Source organism: Populus alba, chromosome 7 (genome assembly GCF_005239225.2).
Source record: "Populus alba chromosome 7, ASM523922v2, whole genome shotgun sequence".
Classification (NCBI taxonomy): domain Eukaryota; kingdom Viridiplantae; phylum Streptophyta; class Magnoliopsida; order Malpighiales; family Salicaceae; genus Populus; species Populus alba.
The window spans coordinates 5,699,520-5,717,111 of NC_133290.1; the positions used below are offsets into that span (position 1 = coordinate 5,699,520).

Sequence of the window (17,592 nt, forward strand, 5' to 3'; positions counted from 1 at the left end):
CACCAAAACTATGGCATGAGAAATTTGACAATGTTATGCTATCGAATAGTTTTAAAACTAATGAATGTGATAAATGTGTTTGTACGGGGAAAAACAAACAAACACAACATGTCATTGCTTGTTCATATGTAGATGATGTGCTGATACTAGAAAGTAATACTGATATAATTAAGATTACTAAGCAAATATTGACCAATAAGTTTGATATGAAAGATATAAGTGATTTTAAAAATGATAAATTTTAACATATGATAACTTAATATTATTTCAATGTCATTATATTGAGAAGATTCTTAACAAATTTGACAAGAATGAAAACAATATAGCCAAAATATTGGATAACGTAAACCTATATCTATCCAAAAATATTAGTGATGCAATGTCCAAGGTAGAATATTCGTGTATTATTGAAAGTCTTATGTATCTTATAAAAGACATTAGACTAGTCATGGCATGCACATTTAACAAACTAAGTAGATATACAAGTAATGATATAAGGATCATTGGAAGACTACTATAAGGATTCATAAAACTTTGAAATGCATCTTAAAATATGAGCTGCACTTCAATTGTACCTGAATGATATAATGATAATAACTGGATATGAAATATTAAAAACTTAAAATCCATAAGTGGATTTATCTTTATTATTGAAGAAATTACAATGTTATAAAAATCCTCTAAATAAATATAAATATCTAAATCCATTATGGAGTTTGATTTTATAGTTGTTGATATAGCCGAAGAAGGAGTGGAGTGGTTTCAAAGTTTTTTTGGGTATTTCTAGTTGGTAAAAACCTATGTCGGCTATATGTATATATTGTGATATCCAATTTATTATTGGTAGAGCATAAAATAGTATGTATAATAATAAATCTTGACATATTCATTAAAAATATAATACCGTAAGATATTTTTTTTCAAATGAAATTATTTTATTGACCATATAAAGTTAAATGATAATATTGCAAACTTACTTACAAAAAATGTAATAAGAGAGCAAGTTGATAAATCATCGTGGGGGATGTGAATAAGGCTTATATTTAAAGAATTATTATGATGATGATCAAACTTAATTGATTGAAGATTCCAAAATCTAGATTTAAAGAGATAATCGAATTGTGTGTCAATTTAATAATAACACTTTTATCCATTCATAAGATAAATAGTGTTGCCTATAGTAAAAATCATGATAAACTAAGCTTTTAATGTTTCTCACAACTTAAAAAATTCAAGTAGGTTATTGTAGTATACTTTTAATAAAAAAATCACACACACACACACATATGGTTATTGTGGTATACTTCTAATAAGAAATCACACACATACACACATGGTTATATGTAAATTGAAAATGGCTAAATTTTCTAGAGTACTTATAGGAATAATATATGCTTAGGGTCAAAATGAACAAAATCATAAGATTTAAAATTGTAAAAAGAGGAATTATATGATCTTTATTGTTTGGGCACACATAAAAGGATGGATATTTCGAGATATTGTATTCACTTTTAGCCAAGTAAATCCGATAATTTTCATAGCTATATTTTCCAATACAAAGACTTCTTATTGTTACTCCCCCTCCCTATTTTATTTCTACTTTACAATTTATTTTGATTTTTTTTTATGTGAGAGATTGATAAGGTGAATGGGAAATTGTATTTGTTAAAAAATATGTTTTAAAATAGATATATATATTTTTTTTAAAATAGAGAGTTGAATATGTTAAAATAAAAACTAGTTTATTTTTTTAGATAAAAAATGTTAAACTAGTTACAGAATCATCAATCTAAATAGACAATTCCAAAATGTTTTTAATATTCAAAACAACTCTGGGCTATTAAAACCTTTTCTCTCTTACTTCTTTCACTATATCTTTTTTTATTATTTCAACCATTACAAATTCAATTAGCTATTTTTTTTTTTTGTGCCATCAAAAATAAAAATTTAAATATACATATGGAATGACTAGATGAAATGACTAGATAAGGAATTCATGCTATGCCTCGAGCCTACCCAAATTCTTTTCAATGTAGAAAAATGATGCTAAGGTAATGCAAGTATTTCTAAAAAAGCTAGAAAAATCCAAAACTCGGATTATTAACTCAATGTGTTTGATAAACTTGGCTAATTTCAATAATAAAAATAAAAAATTTAATAACAATAAATAAACTAAGAAAAATTTCAATAATGTAAAAAATATAAAAAAATCTTGATTTGAACCCATCTGAGTTAGCATACCAAATCAACGACCTGATTTCTCATCTAAAATTTATCTCTTTTCTTATGTAATTTCTTTTTATCAAAATAAATTTACGACCCGATCTCTTTATAAAAATTAATCTAAAAAAAAACTAATAAAAATATCATTAATTACTTACTTTTCAACTTAATCCTTGAAATTTTTCAAGAAAGGTATAGTGTGATACATAGTTTTTAGTTTTTGTATATTTATTTTTGCAGTAATATCATGTTTTTTTTATTGAATTTTTTTTAAATATTTTTTTTTTGTTTTTATTCAATCATTTTGGTATATTAATATCAAAAATAAATTTTAAAAATTAAAAAAATTAAAAAAATATTATTTTAATATATTTTCAAATAAAAAATATTTTAAAAAATAAATATGATTATTTTACCGAATACTACCTAAATATTTCATGTAATCCAGTTCCCATTCTCATTCTCATGCTCAGCCGACTCTTGACTCACCTATAAATCAAAGTCATATCCGGGTCCCACAACCAAATCCTATGGCCAAAGTTGAAACTCTCATAATAATAAAAAGAAAACCAAACTAGAAAGAGACGCAAGCTATCGACCGCAAACGGAGGCCAGTCAGCAAGCCACTTAAAGAAAAGAGCCCACTTCACTTCACTTCACAGTTTACTCTTGTTTAGAGTTTAAAAAAAAAACTATAAAAGCGGGTTTTAGGGTTTTAGATTTGAGAAAGAAAGAAAGCAAGAGAAAGAGAGAGATGGCAAAGCAAAGATGTTTTTTAGATATAAGTATAGGAGGAGAACTAGAAGGGAGAATAGTAGTGGAGCTTTACAAAGATGTTGTCCCTAAAACTGCTGAGAATTTTAGGGCTTTGTGTACTGGAGAAAAAGGCATTGGACCCAACACTGGTGTCCCTCTTCATTACAAAGTCAGAATCATACTCTCTCCATGCTCACTCTCTGCTGGATTTTTTTCTTCTTCTATAGACTTTCTCTGTTTTTGCACATTCTTTTCCTTTCTTTTGTTTGTTGTTTTTACGTGTTCTTTAATTCTTATGATTTATGTTTAAAGAAATGGGATTAGTTTTTTATTAGTTTATGTTGTTTTGATGTTTGTAATTGTTTGGTCTTCAAATTTCCACTCTTTTCATTTCATTAGAGTAACATTTTTTTGTTTAACTGTCTTGCTTGTTATTGAAAGAAATGGACTTTTCTTGATTATACTGTCTTGTTATCATGTTTCTTTCTGTAATATTCTAGCTTTGATTATGCTTTGTGCATTGTGTATGGCATTTAAGAGTGCCCTGGGTTTTAGTGTAAAGGGATTTTTTTTTTATCATATTTAAAAAACGATTTATTATTGTCTGTTTAATTTTGTTCATTGGTAAAGTATGGCTTGTGGATTTTGTCAAACTTGTAACTTGGGATGTCTTAGGATATCTGTCAATACATTTCGATGCTAAGTTATTGTCACCTAGTTTTTGTTTTTTTTTTTTTTTGGAAGATCATTTTTTTGAGCAGTAACCTAGTTTATCCAATGAGAAAAGTTTAAAATTTGTCACTTTGGAGATGACTTCCTAACTCTGGCTGCTGGCTTGTATTAGATGTGCTAAATTATGAAGCTTCACTTTAGTCAGATTGTTTTTGTGATTTCACATAATTTTTTTTTTTTTTTTTTTTGCTGATGGAGGCTGAATACTTAATTGCAGGGGAGTCGCTTTCATCGTGTTGTCAAAGGTTTTATGATACAAGGTGGTGACATATCAGCTGGGGATGGAACTGGAGGAGAATCTATCTATGGATTGAAATTTGAGGATGAAAATTTTGAGTTGAAACATGAAAGAAAAGGAATGTTGTCGATGGCTAATATGGGCCCTGGGACCAACGGGTCTCAGTTTTTTATTACCACCACTCGAACTTCTCATCTAGATGGTAAGCATGTTGTTTTTGGGAAGGTAATCAAGGGAATGGGCCTGGTTCGTTCTATTGAGCTTATTGCGACTGAGGTGGGTGATTATCCCTCTCAAGATGTAGTGATTGTTGACTGTGGGGAAATTGCTGAAGAGGAGGATGATGGGGCATCCAACTTCTTTAAAGACGGTGATACTTATCCTGATTGGCCAGCTGATTTAGACAGAAAGCCAGATGAGATTTCTTGGTGGATGAAGGCAGTTGATTCAATCAAAGCTTTTGGAAATGAACAGTACAAGGTAGCTCATGTGCTTAAATGTTTTTTTTTTTTTTTTTTTACTTGTTTTCTTAGTTTCATTTGGTAGAAAATATACTATGTAGATTAGATACAGAGTGTTTTTTTCTTACCCCTGTTATGCGAGTGATCCCATATGTTTCACATTATAAATTCCTTAAGCCAGTTTGATCTTTGGCTTCCAATTTGCCTGTATGATTATGCTTCTGGTTTTAACTTGTTGTTGACTCCTGTTCCTACTGCAGAAGCAAGACTTTAAGATGGCTCTTCGAAAATATCGTAAGGCTTTGCGCTACTTGGATATTTGTTGGGAGAAGGATGATATAGATGAAGGTGTGTCCTTTGTTCTTTCCTGTTATGCTGAGAACTAGCACTATCAGTCTGCAACTTTAGTTTCCTTATTCCATCTGATTGATGATTGCTTCTATTTTCTTTTTGTTGTACAGAGAAGAGCTCGTCACTGCGGAAGACAAAGTCTCAGATATTTACAAATAGTTCTGTATGGTCATTGAATAACTCTTCCTGAAAATATTATCCTGGTCATAGTTCACAGGGATATTTATTGTAATTAAAAAAGATATTTGTAGTATGTTTGAATTCTAATTTATCAAGAATGCTATAGATTATTCTTGATTATAATACATGTAGCTTCCCTTCATTTTTATTCTTCTCATCGGTTTGTAATGTTCTCCATTTTAGCCTTTCCTGTTATCTAACAGGTTGATGCCCAACATTTTTTCCTTAGGCCTGTAAACTAAAGCTTGGAGATAGTAAAGGAGCATTATTGGACACAGACTTTGCCACACGTGACGGAGAAGACAATGCAAAGGCTTTTTTCCGCCAAGGCCAGGTTTGTATCTTCTCTTTATGAAAGGATTTATCCAGAGGTTCTCCATGCTTTTTTCTATCCCTAGGAATTTTCACATTGTCGCAATGTTGTCAAAAGGTGCTTAGGTGCTCGCTTAAGCGCTACAGGCAAGGCAATGTGAGGCCACATCGCCTTTATTAGGCTCATGCGATGATTTTTAATGAAGTGCTGCCTAGCACCTTATGCATTTTATAGGCTTGGTATCTTTTAGCCCCTTTCGCCTTTGACAACACTGTTACTACTTTAAATTATCTTATTTTGTTTTAAGGGTGAAAAATATAATTTTATATGATTATGTTATGGTATTTTATATTTTCTAATGATCTAATCTTAATTGGAAAGATATATATATATAATATATATATATATATATATATATCGCCTTGGTTCATTCAAGTGAGCGCCTAACGCCTCGGGCATTTTACAGGGTTGGCGCCTTTTAGTGCCTTGTGTCTTTGACAACACTGCATTGTTGATAGGATCAGTAATAATGTAAACTTGTCTTTTCTCTTTTGTTTTTTTAGACACATATAATCGTCTTTCTTTCTTCCCTTCCCTTTTCGGCAATAATTTGCAATATTTTACTCCCAAGAATAAATGTCTCTGAAAATAGTTCCAGAATTTAACCAAAATGCTAGATCTGAACTAAGTTAACAACTATAACCTTGAATTGAAAATTTAATGCTTATGAAAAAACACTGGACAGAATGCGAGTGTCATGTTATTCTATAGAGTATACAGCTTAAGGACCAGCATTTTAACATGCAGTAAAATAAGAAATTCTGTCTTATTGATTAATATGTATTTTAATTGATCATAATTTCATGTTGTGTTATTTCTCAATGTTATGTGTTTCTTGATTTTAATTCAAATATTATTCTCATCTCCCAGTTGGATTTAGTATGTCAGATATATCCAATGCTTTTGTAAGACTGTTTATTTTAGCTTCGACTCTAGATGCCAACAATAGCTTTAGGAAATTCATGATGTGATATCTGTTTAACGATTTCGTGTTGATCTCAGTCATATATGGCACTCAATGACATAGATGGTGCAGTTGAAAGCTTCAAGAAGGCTCTAGAATTGGAGCCAAATGATGGTCAGTGGTTCTTTTTGTTTGGCATTTTAGTTATTGTTTAGCAAGAAGAATTTTGAGATGTGTTGTGATGGAAATGATGGAGCTTTTTATGTTGCCATTCTTAATTATGATATCATTTTATCCTTTTCTTTCTCTTATTGTCATTGAAGGGACCATGTTTATAACATTATTATAACCAAAGTTGGACTGCATGCGAGCACAGCTCTGTCTGTCTTTTGCCAATGAGTTTTTACTCTGTATCACTTGTATATTTTATGCAAATGACAAAATCAGTTTAGTGAATTCATGGTTACTATGAATTCTAAGAATTTGCTAGAATGTTAGTATTCTCAACTGACAAGCGTTTTTTTTCCCCAGGCGGAATAAAGAAAGAGCTTGCCAGTGCTAGGAAGAAGGTCCCCAAATTGTTTCTTGTATCATCTCTTGTTCTTAATATTATATAGTTCCTTCCTCCTGCTTCTAAAGGTTTTCTTCTGTTGAAAATTCTGCAGGTTGCTGATAGGCATGATCTGGAGAAAAAGGCCTATGCTAGAATGTTTCAGTAGTGTTCTGCCGGTAACCCGATACGGTAGATACCTTTGTGTTTTCTCCATGATAAGTTGTTTTGAGCTGAACTTGCCATTTCTTGCTTTGTAATACAGACTACCTGTTGCTTGGATAGTTCACTTTTGATTTCTCACATGTTTGGTTATAATCAACAGTGTAAAGCTTTCTGTTTGCCAACTTCATCTTAGTAAACCTTCAGGTGCCTATGGTATTTCCTTGTAGGTGTTCTCAAATAATATGGTTGAACAAGCAAATAATAATGGCTACACAAGTTCTTCATATCTCCCTCAATGCTGTCTAGACAGCTGAGAAATCCAAACAAATTCAAATAAAATTTGGAATCCAAACTGTTTAAATCAAATGACAATCTCGGTTCAATTTTTTTTTTTTTTTTTTTTAACTAATTCAATACACTCTAAACCATAAATCGAGGAGTTGATAGTCTCAAGCTCCTCTCTATCTAAAATCAATAAAAATACTACAAGAACTATTTTTTAAATTGATTGTTTGATTATAGGTTCCAAATGATTTGAGTTTTCTTCTTTTTAGATCTTTAACAAGCATTCTCACTTGGATTTCATATTTAGGGGAAGAAAGAACCCCTCAACATCATGTGTTGTAAAAAAGAACAATGAATTTATTATTCTTAAACTAGAAGATATCAGGATGATGTGATGCAGGAGGTACATCTTGTGATTTTTAACTTAATTATTTTTTAGGGTTTTTTTAGTAAAATAAGCCCTAAAAAAACAAACATACTAAAGCTATAGAAAAACTCAGAAAAACCTTAATTTTTTTTATCTATCAATAGTATTATTGTAAAAGATATTACAACTCTTTAAATAAAAAACTAACATATCCTCATAATAGTAAATAGGAAGACAAAATAAAAAAATCTTAACAATTAAAAGAGGAATATAGAAAAAGTAATTAAGATAAAAGTCATGAGATCTGCATCCCACATAAGAAAGACGCACGTTTATAAATAGAATAAAAAAAAATCCATCTCTCTCTCTCTCTCAAAGCAGAACTTCCCCTCAAACCTTGGGTTGTCAGTTAGAAAAAGATAACAACAACCCATTTTAAATATTTTTTTGTTTTTCTTATGAATGAAAATTTTTCCACCCTCTTGTTTGTTTATTATTTTTGTAATTAAGGATTAAATTTTTTTTATTAATATTAATATTCAAGTCAGCTTGCGCATATCTCAATTAATTTCATGAATTTTAAAGTTAACGATCATATAAATCTCTAATAACTCTGAAATTTATAAAATTCAATTAAAAACTAAATCTGAATAATATAATTTAACTGATCAAATCTTGAATTTGTTCTTTAGAAATTATCCTAAAATTAGATAAGATTTATAAATATTAAACCAAGTATCCATAATAATAATAATAATAATAATAATAAGTCTTTATATTCCTCGTGAAGCAGCAGTGTGGTCAGACATATGTCTTCACGTGAGGCGGTCCTAACCCTTTAACCCTTCAAACACAGGATGTGACTTCCCTCTACCCAGGGAGGTGATTTGCTGTGACGGGTATTGTTTGAATTTCCTTGACACCATGTGCTTTTTAGCTTAGATAACGCACGCCCCACTTTCATGCTCGAGTGCCACTTTCTAATTTTATTTACTCGTATAAAAAGTAAATTCAACCCTAGTTCTATTTTTAAATAAATAAAAAATTAATTGAAAAAAAGTAGAAAGAATCTAAAATACAAGTTTTTTTTTTTGTCAGCATTTCCTTATTTATACACCACTTAAGACTATAAATAACATAAAATAAAAGGGTTTTCTTTTATAATGTCCTAATATTAATCTTGTTTTTCATTATTTTCTTGTTTTCTTAAATCACCTCTAAAAGCTATATAGTATATAGTGCTCTAGAAGTGTCTTATTCTATGTATCAAAACTTATATAAAATTATTTGATATGGTTAAAAAGTTAAACAAACTAATTTAGTTATTAAAATTTATATAAAACTATTTGATAAATAAACGTGTTTATTTAATGTATTTTTAAATTTATTTTATTTATAAATAACCTTAAAAAATCTATAAAAAGTAATAGTGAAACAGCAGATTGGTCAGACATATGTCCTCACCATGTTACTCTTCACGTGAGGCCTTTTGACCCTAGAAACATGGGATGTGACTTCCCTCTACCCAGGGAGCTGATTTGCTGTGATGGGTATTGTTTGAATTTCCTTGACACCATGTGCTTTTTAGCTTTATATAACGCACGCCCACACATATTTTATAATATTAGTAATTGTTTTGTTAATTATTATATGTGAACCTACTAAGCTGGTTTTTTTAAAGTGTTTAGGAGTTTAATAGTTTATATTTGTAGGTGAGTTTCATTTGAAAAACATCCCGGCTGGGTTGTATTTTTGTTAAAAAATAATAAAAAAAACATTTTAAATTAATTTTTTTGATATTTTTAAATCGTTTTGATATATAAAATATTAAAGTAAATTTTAAAAGATAAAAAATATATTTTTTCAGATTTTTATATTAATTTTAATGTGCTAAAATAAAAAATAAAAAATTATTTTAATATATTATTAAATAAATAAATAAACAAACTTTTAAAAATGAGGTGCACGGCGGTATCGAACACATTAAACACGTGTAAATAGCTTCATTTTCACGATTGACGTGGCCTCAACAGTCGTTTTTTGAGATGATTACAAAAGTCAATATCGACTGTGTCGGGTTGTATACTATGTGCTTTATGTATTCCTTTCGACGTGGTTGATAATTATTTTATTTTATTATGATAAACTTATTCTCGGAATAGTCTTTACATTAACTAAAATTAATTTTTTTGAATAATTTTTAAAAACTCACCTTTCTCACATCTATCTAACACTTTTAAATAAATTTAATAAATATTCTCTTAAATGACTTTAAAATTTAAACAAGAAAAAAAATTAATTATTAGTAATTTTTTTAATTAACGTAAGCATTTTGTTCGGGTTAGTTTACACACACCTCAATTAATCATAAAAATATCTGAAAATAATAATTATATAAGTTTTCAATAACCCTATAAATTTATAAAATTTAAATTAATAATTTTTAAAATATAAATTTAAAATCTAATTAATTAATCATCACTTCTTAAATTTAATTATTATTTAAATTTCTTGAAGTTAACTGTGGTGGCTGCTATCAATAAGACACCATTTGGCATTGCGTTCCAAACGGTGTTTTGCCCAAATTTAATTTTTTTTTTTTTTGCTAAAATTGAGTTCGGTTTGTACTTTTTGGATCGTTTTGATGTGCTGATGTCAAAAATAATTTTTTAAAAAATAAAAAAATATCATTGGCATGTATTTCGGCACGAAAAGCTATTTGAAAAGCAACCGCTACCACACTGCCAAACACGCTCTAATACATGTGATGTGACATAGGGGTGTTCACGGTCCGGTTCGGTCCGATTTTAACTTAAAAATTCAACCGAACCGGAAAATACCATTTCTTGTTAATATAACCCGAACCGAACCGAAAACCGGTTCAAACCGAACCAGTTTTGTTCGGTTCGGGTCGGTTTTTTAGCCTTAGAAACCAGAAAAAAACCGAAAACTAATTAAATAAAAAAAAAACTTGGCTGAATCACAATCACTAGACAAAACTTGGCGAATCACATTCAAAAAATCCTTGTTGAAAACTTTGAATCCAAGCTCTTCGGTTGAGATTAATTGAATCAAAATCACTGGATCTATCTTTAAGCCTTGTGCACAGAGGAGAGGGAGAGAGGGAGGGGTAGGGTCACTGGAAAAGGGGAAGGGGGAGAGAGAGCGGGGAGGGAGGGATGAGGTTGCTGGAAAGAGAAGGGGGAAGGGGGAGGGTGAACAGCTCGAAAGGTTTTGGGAGGGAGAGAGAGTGGGGAGGCTGGAAGGGGGAAAAGGGAAGGGGGAGGGTGAGTGGGGTGGAAAGGTTTCGGGGAAAAGGAAAGGTTTTGGGGAAAATCTATTTTGTTTTAGATTTAATTAAACCGGTTCAGTTTGGTCCGGTTCAATCGGTTTAAACTTTTTTTCATCTGAGAGAAACTGAGCAAACTTGGCAAGAGCTGCTTCGTTCGTGCGTCCTCCTTCAATTTCTTCATACTTGCCAGTGTCCAAATTCACTCTAGACTCTGTCTTCTTTAGGAGTGCAGCTCCAATCTCTTTAAGCCTTTGCAAGTTCTGGGGAGTTGCAATGTCAACAGATGCTGCATCCCCGATCAATTTGTCATCCTGTTAATCCCACACCAGCAAACTCCATTTTAGTTACGATTGACTTGCCATATAATCATGTCACCCTGTGTTGTTGGAATTGTTTTGGACTAATTAATTCAAAAAAATATGATGGTCGCAAAAAAATAATCCCTTTTATATATACCTGAATACGTAGGTAACGTTCCTTTGAGTCCAGAGACTGGAAGAAGGAGGAGATATGATAGTCAACCATATCAGAGCTTGCACTGATAAACATGTCTATAATTGGTGTTTTGCCACTGTAAGAAACCCAATTGATCGTGCTCCAATTGGCGGCTGTGGGTGCATCATATTTCACTTCAGACTTGGCTTCTCCAGTTCCTAGCGATAAGAATAGAACCTTTCTCTCTGTGGGTTTTACGCCAGCAAATTCACCGGTATGCATCCTGATCTGGTTGCGGATCTCAGATGCGGCCAATAATGCCTGTGGATAATTGGATTGAACTGGTTGCTCTCAGCCATGCTATTGTAAACTGTAAGTACTTTTTCATGTAACCTAGCTAGATACTTACAGGATTGTTTGCGGCAATCGCACCATCAACCAGGTCGAAATTGCGAGTGGACGTTCCATTGGGATCCTTGGTCGTGAAGAAGTGTGCTGGCAAGTACGTTGGAGCTGCAGAGGTGGCCACACAAATGTCTGCTAGCCTAGCATTTTTCAAAGCATTAGTCTTTCCCTGTAAAGCAAAAGAAAAATTAAAGATCAGTAAACTTGTGACTTTCGAAGTACAGAAAGATTTTTTCTAACTGGCTTAATAGTTACTAGCATCATACTTCAGTGGTGGAGAAGATCACTGGTTGAAGGAGCTTCATGTCAAAAGTTGGCAAAATAACATTTGTGAGGGTCTGTTTGATAGTCAAGTCTCCTAGCAAATCGTTCGTCAATGACCTCAGATACTTCCCATCATACTTTGGACCACCAAACAAAAGTGACAGCGGACCTAGCAGGTTTCTATTCAACGGATCGAAGTGAATATCCACCAAAAAAAAGCAAATTAGTAACAGTCAAAATACTTCGAAACAATGCTTCATCATGCTAATTTGGAACTTTTCTCTTACAAGTCCTGTACGGGCAGCTAAACCATGTAGAGAAAAGAATGGATCCAGTACTGGAATTCACCTTTTCTGAGGGAAAATCTTGGGGCTGTGCTCTAAATAGAAATCAATGATGTCCTTCGCTGCAAACATGGGTCTGTTTTCCTTATTAGGAGCTGCAAGCATGGTGGCTACCAGTCCACCAGTGCTCGTCCCAGCAATGATGTCAAAATAATCTGCAATCCTCGCCTGTGACCCGTCCAGCTCCTAACAAATAACAAAGCATAAGCATAAACGAAAAGATGAAAGGGAAGGACATGGTTTGGTTAGTAAATTAACTACCTGAAGTTTGGATTCAAGAAAGGCAAGAAGGGAACCCGGAATTATGCCTCTAATGCCACCTCCGTCAATGCTTAGCACTGTTGCCACCCTTCTCTTAACAAAACCAGTAGCCATATCGGTTTCAACTTTCAAGAGAGACGGGCGCTCAATTTAACAAAGAAACAGTACTAGTTATGTTCCAGTACTGGTTGCTGGGTATGAAGATGCATCTAAGCGATCGATTAGTCTTTACAAAGGAAAGACACCGACGACCTCGCCATAAAAAGTCTACGGGTTATATTTTAAAAATATATTTTTTTTACAATTAATTTTTGTGCGTATATTTGCTAGTGTGTCATGGCGCTTTTATAAAAGTAGATTGAAATTCCAAATACTCTTTTAATGTTGACAATTGTCATTCAACCAGATTTGCAATTTAATTTTTCATTTAGGTTATATACATGTTCACCACTATTCATTAACAGAATTTCAAAACATTGGAGATTTTTATTATACATAAATACATTATAGAGTAAAAGATAATTTACTCTAGACTTAATGTACATGTATGTATTGTTGATCAAGAGACAATTAACTATGAACTTGTAGAATTGCTTTGCTATGTATTAAAACATAAGAGAACTTTTTATTGTACATACACTATAAATCAAGATACAATTCACTATGGATGACATTGTAGCACCTAGGGGAGTGTTTCTTTCATGTGATTTTAATCAAGAATTGTGGCTCAGGGCATGGCATCTCTGTCAAAAGTCATTGGGTCTAACTTTGGTAGTTGGACCCCATGTTGTTGGGTCTGTTTAACAAGTCAGACCCAAAACACTTTCCAAACACTATACCGCCTATAAGGGGTGGAATGACAATTGGTTAACACACAAGGATTTTATTGTACATGAATGGACTGTGAACTGAAAGACAATTAACAGTGGACTTACTGTACATGTATGAACTGTAGACCAATAGACAATTAACTATGGACTTACACAGTTGCTTTGCTATGTATTAAAATGTATTGGAATTTTTTTACTTTACATGCATTGTGGATCAAGATACAATTCATTGTGGACAACACTATAGCACCTTGGGGGGCGTTTCTTTCTTGTGATTTTAGTTAAGAATTACGGCTGGGGGTGTGGCATCTTTGTTAAAAGCTGTCGGGTCTAGTTAACAAGCCAGACCCAAAACACTTCATAGACATTGTAGCGCCTGTAGGGGGAGGGGGCAAAATGACAATCACTTAACGCATAACTAGGTAAGGGAATCTCTTCTTCTTTCTTTTTTTTTTCACGTGCAGCATGCTCCTGAAGAGATCACCCTTTCCTCGAGCCAATCCAGTCAGTAAAGGGGAAGGCCTGCTAATTGTATGTTTGGAGTTTGAACACCATCCCATTGCAACAAAAAATATAACCTGCTAAAGGTATCAAATGGGTCCTACACTCATCAGGACCCAACACCCAATTAGGTCTTGCACATGTCAGGATACAAAGCAAATTGCATGTATTTAAAATTTTAAAAATAATTAATTTAAAACATAAAAAAATTTAATTTTAATTTTTTAAAAATACAAAAAAAACTCTAAATTACTTTAAATTTCGATAAATGGCGACCTTGGACAATGTATTTGCTGCTCGTCTTTGGTAATTATTGAGCTTCTTCTTTATTTTCATGGGTGGAGTACCTACCTTGATTGGACAAAGCTACAAATCATGCCAATAGGGCCATACCGCATATTGGTCACTGCTATTTAATGCAGATAATTAACTCTTAGCATGAAAAATCATGTTGTCATCTTATTATAATGAATGAAATCAATAGCAAATCATCTTAAATAATCAAGCTCTCAAAAGAAATTTTATAGATGCACAGTTCTCTATCATAGACTGATTAATGGATTAATTTTTCTTGGATGTATATGAGATGAAGTAATCTATGGCGGCTTTCTTAGCTCTTAACAATTAATTTTTGTATGTATTTGTGCTAGTGTGTAATGTTCTTTTATAAAAGTAGATTGAAATTCACTTCCAAATACTTTTTTAATGTTGACAATTGTCATTCAATCAGATTTGCAATTTAATTTTTCATTTAGATTATATACATGTCCACCTCTATTTATTAACAAAACTTATAGCGTGTGAGATTTTTACTGTACATAAATATACTATAGAGTAAGAGATAATTTACTGTAGACTTATTGTACATGTATGTATTATGGACCAAGAGACAATTAATTGTGGACTTTTACAATTGCTTTGCTATGTATTAAAACATATAAGGATTTTTCACTGTACATGCACTATGGATCAACATACAATTCACTATGGATGACATTGTAGCACCCGAGGGGTGTTTCTTTCCTGTGATTTTAGTCAAAAATTGCTGCTCAGGGCATGACATCTCTGTCAAAAGTTGCCTTGTCTGGCTTTGGTAGTCCGACCCCACGTTGTTGGGTCTGATTAACAAGTCACACCCAAAACACTTTTCATGCACTATAACGTCTATGGGGGGCGGAATGGCAATCGGTTAACACACAAGGATTTCTACTGCACATGAATGCACTGTGGACTTACTGTACATGCATGAGCTGTAGACCAAGAGACAAATACATGTGGACTTACCCAGTTGCTTTGCTATGTATTAAAATTTATTGGGATTTTTTACAGTACATGTACTGTGGATCAATATACAATTCATTGTGGACGACACTGTAGTACCCTAGGGGTATTTCTTTCCTGTGATTTTAGTCAAGAATTGTAGCTGAGGGTGTGGCATCTTTGCTAAAAGCTGTTGGGTCTAATTGACAAGCCAGATCCAAAACACTTCACAGACGTAGTAGCGCCTGTGAGGGGAATGGCAATCAGTTAGCGCACAACTAGGTAAGGGAATTTCATTTCTTTTTTGCGTGCAGCATGCTCCTGAGGAGATCACCCCTTCCTTGAGCCAGTCCAATCAGTAAAGGGGAAGGCCTACTGATGGAATTTCAGGAGTTTGAACACCATCCCATTACAATACAAAATACAACCTTGTTAAAGGTATTAAATAGGTCCTACACACGTCAGGACCCAACACCCAATTAGGTCCTGCACATGTCAGGACCCAAAGTAAATTGCATGTATTTAATAAGCGTTGTCATAACCCAATTCTGGGTTATTCCCCAAAAATCAATTTTTTTTCAAAATTAAAATAGAAAATAAAATAAAGGCTGGCAACGTGAAAAAAGTAGGCCAGGGAATCAACATGCAATTTTTGAAGAAAATTCAAGACCTAATTGTACCCTATTATGCGAAAAAATAAAGAAACAAAATGCAAATTCAAGGTCAAATTAAATGATTATTGGATGAATTTGCATAAAAATTAAGTCCAAGGACATAATTAAATTTTTAATAGGCCAATTTGATTTAATCATGGGCCAAATTGAATTTTAATTATGTTTAAGAATTAATTTGGGTTCAATTGAAGGATTTAATTAAGTGCAAGGACTTAATTATACTTTAAATAGATCAAATTAATTTTATTTAGGGTTTAATTCGTGAAAAGTTAAGTTTGAGAGCCTAATTTGGGCTTAATTGAGAAGATTGAGATTTTAAGATACCAAATTTAATTTTTTTTTTCAAGTTAATTGATTGACATTAGGGGCCAAATTGCAAGAAAAGTGAAGTTTTAGGGTCAATTAGGAGTTAAATTGAAGAAATTGACAGCCAAGGACCAATCTGTAAAAGACGCCAAAATTTAGGGTCTTAATTGACAAAAAACGGGGGGTAAAATTGAAGAAATTAAAAGTTTTATGGTCAATTAAGGGTTAAATTGATAAAATCTGAGACCAAGGACCATATTGCAATAGGCGCGTAGCTTTGGGGTTTCAATTGAAGTTTATCAGGGGTTTAATTGCATTAAATTCAAAGTTTATGATCAATTAGGGGTTCAATTAAAACAAATTGAAAGCTAGAGGACGACATTGAACTTCAGAAAAATCCCTATTCAAACGCAAAATGACGTCGTTTTGAGTATTCTTTTTTTTAAAAAAAAAAGAAAGAGAGAAGACCAGACGTCGCATCGTCTAGTCACTATTCATTGTCTTCTTCTTTTACCTGAAAAAAGCTGCCTAGGTACCTCCTTTGTAGGTGCATTTAATGCACCTAACATCCACAAAAGTTAACCAAAGTTGCATGAAAATGATCCTCTACAGTTTCTCTACAACTCCATGTGAAGCTTTTAGTTTGAATGACAACCCATCGGCGCCGGCCTAAACATGCCAGCTTAAGCATCTTTTGTTGTAGATTTGACAATGCACCATGCCTACTTTGAGCCAACAGTTGGGATCCTTCCCAACAAAATCAAGGACTGAAATTTTTCCCTTGTGTAGATGATATTGTCCTCTTCCACCGCCTATAAATAAATGTGGAATTGATGGCCTGAGGGAGGGGAAAACTAGGTCCAAAAATCATAAAAAACTAGCCTTCCCCCTGTTTCCATTTTCCTACTTTCCCTTTAAGCCTTCTGCAGCTCTTTCCACCTTTGCCACAGCTGCCTTCTCCAACGAGAATACCAACAAACCTAGCCTATACACCACCACAAGCACCAGCTCCACCATAGGAAGCCAACCGGCCACTAAGTAGCCATCGCGACTCTCTCCTCTCTTCTTCTTCCAGCCTTTCTCTCTCCTCTACAACTTCTTCTTCTTCTAGGCTTCCTTTACACGGGCCACTGTCACTTCAGTCGAAGCCCCCTGAGCCACTGGACAAACATCCCCAGCACGACCGCAGACCCTCACCACCTCAGGTGGGTCTCCTCCCTACGTCGCCTCCTTCTTTTTCGTCGAGGCCGCTGCATGCAGAATTCATTTCTGCATGCAGTGACAGAATAATTAACATTGCCATTGGGTCGGGCTAGTTTTGGCTGCGCCCAAATGGCTAGGCTAGTCTGGCCTGGCCTGGCCCCCAATTTTATTTTATTTTGAAAAAAATCAAAAAAATTTCCAAAATCATAAAAAAAGTCTTGATTTTCTCAAA

The 17,592-nt window shown here is 33.0% G+C and overlaps 2 protein-coding genes across 2 annotated transcripts; one reads left to right on the forward strand and one right to left on the reverse strand.

Moving 5' to 3' along the window:
• Positions 1-2,826: 2,826 nt before the first annotated feature.
• On the forward strand, positions 2,827-7,219 carry LOC118047876 (peptidyl-prolyl cis-trans isomerase CYP40). The gene is made up of 8 exons (XM_035057296.2): positions 2,827-3,148; positions 3,929-4,429; positions 4,671-4,758; positions 4,872-4,924; positions 5,171-5,275; positions 6,317-6,392; positions 6,750-6,787; positions 6,884-7,219. The coding sequence occupies exons 1-8, from the start codon at positions 2,978-2,980 to the stop codon at positions 6,935-6,937; spliced, it is 1,086 nt and encodes a 361-aa protein (XP_034913187.1). The 5' UTR covers positions 2,827-2,977; the 3' UTR covers positions 6,938-7,219.
• A 3,606-nt stretch (positions 7,220-10,825) lies between these two features.
• On the reverse strand, positions 10,826-12,839 carry LOC118047881 (patatin-like protein 2). Its single transcript, XM_035057301.2, has 6 exons — positions 12,587-12,839; positions 12,330-12,511; positions 11,984-12,161; positions 11,722-11,886; positions 11,334-11,633; positions 10,826-11,188 (listed from the first exon to the last, which is right to left on the reverse strand). The coding sequence occupies exons 1-6, from the start codon at positions 12,698-12,700 to the stop codon at positions 10,943-10,945; spliced, it is 1,185 nt and encodes a 394-aa protein (XP_034913192.1). The 5' UTR covers positions 12,701-12,839; the 3' UTR covers positions 10,826-10,942.
• Between the last annotated feature and the right edge of the window lie 4,753 nt (positions 12,840-17,592).

Coding starts and splice junctions, on each gene's coding strand:
- LOC118047876 (XM_035057296.2), top strand. CDS start 2,978: ATGGCAAAGCAAAGATGTTTTTTAGATATAAGTATAGGAGGAGAACTA. Junction 4,925..5,170: donor AGATATTTACAAATAGTTCT/GTATGGTCATTG, acceptor TTTTTTCCTTAG/GCCTGTAAACTAAAGCTTGG. Junction 6,393..6,749: donor AGAATTGGAGCCAAATGATG/GTCAGTGGTTCT, acceptor TTTTTTCCCCAG/GCGGAATAAAGAAAGAGCTT.
- LOC118047881 (XM_035057301.2), bottom strand. CDS start 12,700: ATGGCTACTGGTTTTGTTAAGAGAAGGGTGGCAACAGTGCTAAGCATT. Junction 12,512..12,586: donor TTCTTGAATCCAAACTTCAG/GTAGTTAATTTA, acceptor GTTATTTGTTAG/GAGCTGGACGGGTCACAGGC. Junction 11,634..11,721: donor CGATTGCCGCAAACAATCCT/GTAAGTATCTAG, acceptor AATTATCCACAG/GCATTATTGGCCGCATCTGA.